This window comes from Eptatretus burgeri, chromosome 8 (genome assembly GCF_056783735.1).
Source record: "Eptatretus burgeri isolate ZD-2024b chromosome 8, Ebu_testis_v1, whole genome shotgun sequence".
Lineage (NCBI taxonomy): Eukaryota > Metazoa > Chordata > Myxini > Myxiniformes > Myxinidae > Eptatretus > Eptatretus burgeri.
In genome coordinates this window covers 72,973,041-72,982,541 of record NC_140968.1, presented here as the reverse complement: position 1 = coordinate 72,982,541, position 9,501 = coordinate 72,973,041, and the positions used below count along the sequence as shown (strand labels likewise).

At 40.6% G+C, this 9,501-nt stretch overlaps 1 protein-coding gene across 1 annotated transcript in view; it reads right to left on the bottom strand.

The window, feature by feature from the left end:
• Positions 1-1,152: 1,152 nt before the first annotated feature.
• The window catches only part of LOC147022036 (uncharacterized), a 100,434-nt gene continuing 92,085 nt past the window's right edge, over positions 1,153-9,501 (bottom strand). The window contains exons 4-5 of the mRNA XM_085892591.1: positions 6,546-8,193; positions 1,153-2,748 (exon numbers count right to left, since the gene is read on the bottom strand). Coding sequence (XP_085748717.1) covers positions 2,320-2,748; positions 6,546-8,193 — 2,077 coding nt within the window. The 3' untranslated portion in view covers positions 1,153-2,319. The remainder of the gene's footprint in view (positions 2,749-6,545; positions 8,194-9,501) is intronic.

Genomic DNA, 9,501 nt, shown 5'->3' with positions numbered 1-9,501 from the left:
ACTCTCCTCCTTAAATCATGTCTCACTCACTGCAACTACAGCATACTCCTTGCTATCCACTTTGACTTCAAGCTCTTCCATCTTATTATTTAAAATCCTGGTATTGGTAAGGAATATGTTAAACTTTTCCCTTTATGAAATTCTATTTTCCTGCTTGGCCTTACTCATCACAATTACATTATCAGTTCCTTCCTTAATCGCTTCCCCACCCTCCGCTGACCTAAAAAAAAAAGCCTGAATTCCTTCCTCAATTCCCACTGCAAACCTTGCTGCCCCCTTTCTATTTAACATACAGCCACGCAAAAAATCAATATACAAATGGTCTACATTCTCCATGACGCTACACTGAGTGTAAGGAGTGATCCTCTATGACCTGAAAGAAGGAAAAGTGGAGGCCATTGGCCCCGTCGTTCTCATGTATCCATCCTGAGTAAATTTTTCTACAGGTGTTAAACTTCCATTTCTGAGCTCAGGCATTCTTTTCTGAGTTTTTCTTTACCTTTTCCATTCTTTCTCCAAGTGTCCCTCTGTTGTGTGTCCCTCTACCCTGCTGTTGGTGTTCATCCACTGTGTTCATTTATTATTATGGATGACCACATGTTTATGACAATCTTAGCTTACAATAATCTTCCCGATGCTGTACTAAAGTCTAAATCACCTGATCTTAATCAGGTAGCCCAACTTTTATAACGTATCACATCCTGGTAATGTCCCTGTGCCTTCTCCACTGTTCTCCCACACCCATTTACAATAAAGTTTAAGTGAATAAACTGATAGATTCCATGAATGTGGTGTTGATACAGTGCAGGCACGATGGCCCCAATAGCCTTCTCTTATGTCAAAGTTCCTTGTTTAAATCATAATTTTTGGAGCAATAAGTTAAAGGAGCATATTGGGGAGTTCAAGAGATTCCACTGAATGTGATATTCTCCAGGTGATATTGAGCCTCATCAATTGCCATCCCTGACTTGGAATATGTTTGCTGACCTTCATTTAACCCTTTCGTTTCCAACTTTTTTCAGCATTGCATGAGTCAAGGAATATAATTTAAGGAATTCCAAGTGCAACCCAAAATAGTAATGTCTGTCATTGTTTGGGGAAAATAAGAGGTCAAGCATGAAGTGTGAAACACGAAAACATTGAAAGTTTAAAGTGAATTGATAGATTTTAATCTTTCATTTGCACACATGCAGGCAACATTATTTAATGAACCATGTTTACGATCTGCTCTCCCGCTGTGCAAAATAATGGTGTGATGGTGGCTCTGCCAAATTGAAGGAAATTATGTACAAATTATCATCTCAGCATCAATTCTTACATTTCGCTGTTATTTCCTTCGAAAAGTAAAGTAAATTTTGATGATGCCACTCCTTTGAGGACATGTGACCTTTTTTCTCTGAACACTTAAGTCCTTGTTTGATTTTTCTCTGCTTGTGCTTCGTGGCACATTGCCATGTCATGCCCACCATAAGACACATTGCATATTCTGGGCTCAACAGTCAGGTAGCCAGCCCATGGAGGCCAACAAAACAGTGCTTCCAAGCATAAAATTATACATAATAAAAAGTTTTGTCCTTTTTACATTAAGAAGTAAACATTTTGCAAACTCATCAACTTGTTCTTTCAGATACAAGAAAAGTATGCCTGAAATAAAGCTACAACCAACTGGAGCAGGGAAGGGAAGAATGAAACACTTGATAACAATGCACCTGCAGTAACCGACAAAACGACGTGACAAGGAGAATGCCTCTGGTGGAAACCTGCACGACTGTGACAAAGCAAAAAGTAGGCAAGCTTGAGAGCTGCAGGGATTAGTTCATTAAAAACAAACTTTTTTTGCAAAACAGTATTTATGTGTATCTCTTTCTTGTAATAAGCAAAAAGTCGTTTCATGGTTTGCAGGTACAAAAATTTGAAGGTTGACACGATGAAAGCACGTTTTCTCAAACCGTTTAGGCAACAGTTAGTTTATTAGGTTGTGGGTTTAAGAGAAAGTTTGACCGAGCAAGTAAAAGTTTATATACAAAGGTAAACAATCCCAAAAAGGGAACAATCAAACAGTCAAGAACAGGAGATTGTCGTGTTAGTAATTCCCGCATTTCAATTCGAGCAGTGCGTGATCAGGAGATGAGCCTAGCCAGAAACTAAAGGTCCAACATGTCCCGAGTACTACTCCTGTGCTTTCAAATGTAAATGCCTTGGTCATTCAAGCAAATTAAGATGGATAAATGCCAGAATCTGCTTGACTGGGAGAGGGACTGACCAAAACATCAAGTCATAAGGCCTGGTCCGGTGACAAAGTCACAAAGAGATGTCCTGTCACATTTTTGACTTTTCCTTTGTATATGATGTGTGCCCACTGCTTAATCCTGATGATTCTTTGCTTTGGTTGTTCCGCCTTTGCCAAAGAGGTGAGGATGGTCTGTGTAGATGACGTTTCCGGTCGCTGTACAAACCAGAGGCATTGTAGGGATCTGAAAGACCTGCTTTCACTCTCCGTGTTGGTCTTTTGTGCGCAACAGCAGACACTACCCCGACTCCAGCGTTGGAGTGGTAGTCTCTGCGAGAATGACGTTGTGGACTGGAGGAGCGAAAAGCTGGGTGGTAATCGACAGAATGACGACGGGGGATGCCAGAATGATTGGAGGTGTTCTCATAATCCAGATAAGTCAATCTGTCCCGAAAGAGGGCAGCAGCAGGAGTTTTGTTTGGCCGGAATGGTTGCTGTGGTTTCCAGTATCGCGATAGCTGTGGGTTCAAAGGGCAAAACAAGAAAAAAGAATTAGGGGTGTAAGGCGATGCCACAAGAATTCACTTGTTTGAGCGTACGTGTATGTCCTATTGTTTTGCCAATGACAGGAGCATGAGGTATTACTCAGGTACTTTTCTTTTGTTTGTTTTGTTTATTTTTCTTTACACGCCTTGTATTGTTTTTGTCAATTATAAAATGCATCTTTATTTTTATAGCGATGCCCTCTAGCCAATTCTGAAGAAAAGGTCTTGGTTTACGTTTACAAATATAGAACTCGTTAAATCTTCCAACTCAAAAGGAGACACCTTCCACACAATTGATGTTATCATAAGAAGGTGGGGCAATAACTCCCTGTGGGGGAAAGGTGGGGGAGGATCCCCACCTGCCTCCTCCCTTGAGTCCACTTTATAATCTCCTGGGTCATGATGATAATTCTCAGTATCTGGAACATCTGCACCAGAGGAGTCGCTCATTGACAATGTTGTGGAAACTTTCAATTGAAAAATGTTCAGTACACTGAACAAATGGACTGAGGAGGACTTGTATATCCAAAGAGGGTGGGGGTTCTTGATCAATGCTACTCCACCAATGTGGGGGTTTATATGAAACCATACTCTTGATGCTATGTTTTACAAGTTATTTAACTACACTATCTAGTTATGATTGTGATGACAACAAGTAATAATATTTTTTAATGCAAAAGGATGTGGGGATGTTCCTCCAAAAAGTATGTAAAAAAGGTCGGGATGGTCACAAGAAATGATCATGTGAAACCATCCATACATCCTTCTTTGAATAATGGTTGTTCCGAGAAAAGACGTGTGTGTGTGTGTGTGTGTGTGTGTGTGTGTGTGTGTGTGTGTGTGTGTGTGTGTGTGTGTGTGTGTGTGTGTGTGTGTGTGTGTGTGTGTGTGTGTTCGATATTCGATATAATTGTTTTTCTTGGGACAACCATTATTCAAAGAAAAATGTAGGGATGGTTTCACATGATCATTTCTTGTGACCATCCCTACCTTGTTTACACACTTTTTGGAGGAACATCCCAACATCTATTTGCATTTTTTGAAATGTTTTTATTCCTCTACTTTTTAAAAATAAATATATATATAGATGATCTACTACTGATCTTAAAATGTTGTAGTACAGACTTTATAGACGTGCTCACATTGTAATGGTACTGTACATACTTTATATACGATCTAATCTTCTAAATAATACGTACTTTGCTGAAATATGTGTGGGGGTTGTTGTTGTCGCTGACTTCTTGATAATATTCCACCGTTAACCACACCCATAAAGGTCTGATTTGCCCTCGGGTAAATGTGTCTCGGGGCCATGCCCCAATCAGGCTGATTGACAGTGATAGTCCCACCCACCCCTCTGATTGCTTCCCATTCAAACTTTTCAAAGGAATGAAGCTTTGTGTACTTTTTGTGGTATCCTTTCAAGCGATTAAAATTATGATAGTAAAGGATGCTACACCAAGTAAAACTCTGTCAGATGGTCTCAGAGTCAATGCCATTGAGAGAGGCAGCTCAAAGATGATGATGATGATGATGATGATGATGATGATGATGATGATGATGATGATGATGATGATGAAGAAAATGATTTTCCAGTTTTGACCGATCCAAATTTTTTGCTTTTGTTTTGCTTTTGCCATGGTCTGGAGTACTGAAAAGTGATCCCTGCCTCGACAATCAGCTGAACAGACCAGGTAGGCTCATATATGTAGCCTGAGTGACTTTTCAGAGAAGATACTCCAACTTTAGTTTTGTTTGTAGCGGGTGGGACCGACATTTTTTTCCACGCCATCCCTACATAGAGAGGTCAAGTGCACTCTCTGATATGAAATTGTCAATCATCAAGCTTGCGATTATACAAGGTATATTCTGAGATTGTTAAAGTTACATTCAGTAAAAGATGGGAAACTGATCAAATTCAGGAATATATGGGAGGCTTCTCATGTGCACAAACTTTAACCGAAATCGGCAGAGTACGTAGGTAATCTCAATTTGTCAAACTTTTAGTTACAACCTTAAAGTAGGCTATTATTTTGTCTTCAACATTTGTCAAGAAAACCAGAACATTTGTCTTGCTCTTCTGTCAAGCCTGTTGACAGATGAGCGAGACCAGGAGATTGCAGAGAATTGCGTCATCATGAGCACTTTCTTTCGACACATGATGTCATAGTGACTATGATGAGCTATTTCTTGACTTTTTTAAATTTCTCTACAAAGCTGGTTTATGGCATGAGTTTGGAATTCGACACGGGTATTAGACCAAAGGCCTTTTCACGTGAACATTACGGAGATCGCCGGGTTGGAAATTCTCCGAAGTACTGTATCACTTTGAGATTAAATTCCAGACTGGCTGAGTATTCGCTATAATAGTCTCCCGGGTCATTAAAGCTCAACGTTCGCTTTTATTTCGATCTTTATTAACTACTTTGTGCCAAGTGTTTCTCAGGTGTCCAATTTACCAAATATGGCTGCATTATTGGACATCCTTCATGCAATTATTTTACTTCGTTGTTGTTTTGACATGGAATAGAAACATGTATTTGACAATACCGCGTGAAAAGTTTAACCACATCCCAATAGTTAATGTTTGGAATTTCGACACAGTGTTAATAAACCAAGGATGTTGGTGTTATCTGCACATACGGATAGGCATAAGGTTTGGTGGAATCGTCATCTTTATTGAAGTTTAAACAAGTCTTCTGAAAGTTAGGTTATTACAAAGAATAAAAGGATGTTATTTATTTCAACTATACATTTCTGTTTGCTGCAAGGGAAACTCCCCGAGTGAGTAATCATTCCGAACATCATATCTTACATTTCACCACTACAAAAGCAACCATGCAACGCTTCCTCAAACATCGTTACCCACAAAGAGTTTATCCCCACTGAACAAAGCACGTTCTCTAACGGCCTAAACCAAACCACCAAGGAACATTGCAAAGCTCCGACTAAGCCCATTTATCTGAAATGCTTGGTGCTGCAGGCCAAGTGACTTCATCTTACAAACAAGTCAAAGCACATCCAGTCGCCTGCCTTACAAGAAAAACACTCTATATCTGTTTCCTCACTGCTTGGCACCATTTAGTGAAAACCTCGAAGAAGATTTTTAAAGCGTTAAAAGAACGTGCTCTTATTTACCCTCCCAGTAAAATACATTTTGTTTTCATGACCCATTTCAATTCTTACTTCGGAAAATGATTTTTTGCATCCGCTTGCCTATGAAGATTTTTGTGTTGGCACAGAACAAACAAATATTTCAGCCGAAGATATAAAATTTTTACTGATTGCTGAGAGTCACGTGCATGACCAACATAATTTTTAAATTCTGAGGATCAAACCGATTTAGTGCAAATGATTATTTAGTTACACAAAGACTGCAATAGCTATCAGCTCTTTTTATTTTAAGTATGTATATATAGATACATATATATATATATATATATATATATATATATATATATATATATATATATATAATTTTTTTTTTAAAGAACATTGGTGTACAGAATGAACCCAAGTTCAACAGTCGCAGTCTCTCGATCTATCTATCTCTGATTAATATTGTAATTATTCACTAATAACCATGAAGGTGACTGAGTATCCAGCTAACTGATATCACAAGTTAACACAGCAATTTAATTATTATACATTGTAGTTTAACCTTAAACCAATCATGATAAGAAGATATAATAGCAGGTAGAGGAATTGATTCAGATAAGGAAGTGATATCAGGAGGTATTACAAGTGTATGACATCCTTTTGGGTCTGACCTCCTTTTCAGTCTTAGGCTCGTAGCTGCCGGATGCTGAATGGAAACTCAATTTGTCCGTTCCTGTGGAGTTGGACTGAGGTTTCGATGCTTCTGAGTTGTGTATAATGACATGAACACTTGCCATTGGTGTGTCATCTCCAGAAACACAATCTTCCTCCAAAGTTGCAACTGCTCCCATTGTGAGAGTTGAGATTTTCGCCTCACCATCACTACTTGAGTGTCCCAGACCAACCATTTCTGGCTCGAATTCACCAATGCCTTCTATGTGGTTACAGTTGATTGCCGAGGTTGCTCCATCATTCTCAAACTCACGCTCATTACTGCATTCTCCCTCAGCTGGCAAAACAGTAGCAGTAGCTGTTGCCTCGTCTCCTATTTCCTTATTTCTTTCTTCCTGCTCATGTGATGCTGGACCATTGACCATGGTGATATTCCCTTGCTTCCTTAGGCTACAGGGTTTTTGTGCACCTTCTGTGCTATCACATCGGCTTTGTTGGGAGGTACGACCTTCAGAAGAACCAGAAATAAATTCGGTTCTGGGATTTTGTTTGGAAGCTGCTGATTCTTGGCGTTTTGGACTGTTGCTTTTTGTGCTATGACATTGGCTTTGTTGGGAGGTGCAGCCTTCAGAAGAACCAGAAATAAGCCTGGTTCTAGGATTTCGCTTAGAAGCTGGTGACGCTTGGCGTTTCGGACTGCAACTTTGAGGTTTGCAACCATCAGATTCCCTTGAAGCTAGGTTGAGGTTGGAACTTGAATCTTTTCTTTGTCGCCCTTTTGCTGAGTGCATTGGTTGCTCCAAGTCCTCTGTACTCTTTGCCCACTTTTCTGTGCTCAAATTATTACGCTCAAAGAATACTTGGCCTTCTTTTGAGGGGTTGGTCTTTGACTGCCTTGATTGCTGAGTTCTCTCTTTATTGCCGTGCTCACCACATCTTCCCCTACTTTCAGGGTTCGCTGGGGACTGTTGCCATTGGAATGACTGTTGCCTTGCTGTAGTTTTATTGGCATCTTTAATTGGTGATACAGTTTGCAACTTGCCTTGACTGGAGTGTTCACGCTTGGCTTTGGCTGGCTGGAGTTCCTTGGAGTCTCGTTCATCCCTGCTTGTAGCTGGTTGTGCCTTTACACCAATAAGTTTTGGCAATGAGTCATTGCGTTTCACAGGGGTGTCATAAGGCTCAAGACATTCGGGAATTATGATCATTTCAATTATGGAATCTGTTTCCTTCTGTGGTGCTGCTGCTTTGCATACCCACATGTCTATGGCAGAAAAGTCTTTGGTGGTTGGACTGGGAGTTGTGTGGCCAGGTGATTTTGGTCTTTTAACCAAAGGAGCTGGAATAAGGGCAGTATTTTCCTTCTGAGCAGCCATTTTTGCTGCTGCTTTGACATTGTTGTTGTTAGAGACAAGAGCATACTTTGGATTGAGGAGTCGACGAGAAACCTCTGATGATACAGAAGCCTTGGAAGGTAGTTCTTCTGACTTTCTTGGCTGTGGATCTGGTGGAAGGCCCAAGCTATCAAGGTGAACAGGCTTGCTGAGTTCATAAAGGGAACGGAACTCTTGATCAAAGGTATCTACGATCTGCCCTGTTAGCACCGTGATGATGTTTCGATCAAGTCTGGAGGACGTCCAAGTGAAGCTGCCAAGAGAAAAAACAGCGATAAAGAACACATCAATGATGCATAGCTCATAAACAAACTTTCTTTACAGTATAAACAGACAAATTATAGAATGTGCTACAGCAGGTTTTGCTTTTCAGATTTTTCTGAAACTCTGAATGTGCTTTTCTTCTTATGCACAATAACATGTTGCTATCAAACAATTAGAAATTGTGCGGCTGGATATTCCACCATCACAAGATAAAAATGGCGATTCCATCATCATGGCAACCTTAAGATGTTTAAGTGGCATCAACAAAAGCATAATGTTCAAGTATTATGTCATTCTGATGTAAACTTTGAATTTCATGATGAAGGCTGCATTCCTGTGAATACTAATCATGAAGATGTACATTTTTTTTTTTTTTTACCATTTCAAGATTACAGTGTTTTTACATGATGAAATGCATGCTTTTTAAATAATTTTAATTGTGTTGTTCCCAACAAGGAATATATATGATGAGTTTGACTTAAAATAAACAGAAACCTATAGAAATTGTCTTTTCTTTGGTGTGTCCAAAGAACACACCTTGTCTCTCCTTGTCTCCAGAACCCATGTCTCTTCAACCCATGTCTCTCAGGGATCATAATTCGCTGAGATTTGTTACCTGCATGGTCCGTGAGTGTCCACCTTTGCTTGTGGAAACATGGGCTGCGGTGAACCGGTTGAAACAGGGTAAAGCTCCAGGGATCTGTGGCATTCATGCTGAACTTCTCAAGACTGGTGGAAATGCTGCACTCGTGTCGTTGCATGCAGTTTTGTGCTCTGCCTGGAACACAGGCATCATCCCAAGTGATTGAAAGAGGGGCCTTGTTGTCCCTCTCTGGAAAGGGAAGGGTGATCGCCAAGACTGCAACAACTACCGAGGGGTGACGCTGCTCTCAGTGCCGGGCAAGGTCTTCGCTCGGATAATTCTTGATAGGGTTCGCCACCATCTGCTTGAGCACCAGCGTCCAGAGCAGTCAGGCTTTACACCAAAGAGGTCAACGATTGATCGTATCCTTGCTCTTCGTGTCCTCACCGAACGCAGACGAGAGTTTCGGCAGGGGCTGCTTGCAGCCTATGTTGATCTCTGTAAAGCGTTCGATTCAGTGAATCGGGATGCCCTCTGGAGGATTCTTGGTCTTCGTGGGGTGCCACCAAAACTGATCGATCTGATGTCTGAACTATACTCTGGTACTGAGAGTGCTGTGAAGTGTGGTGGTACCATCTCTGACTTATTTCCAGTTGTTACTGGAGTTCGTCAGGGGTGTGTACTGGCCCCCACACTTTTCAGCACTTGTATGGA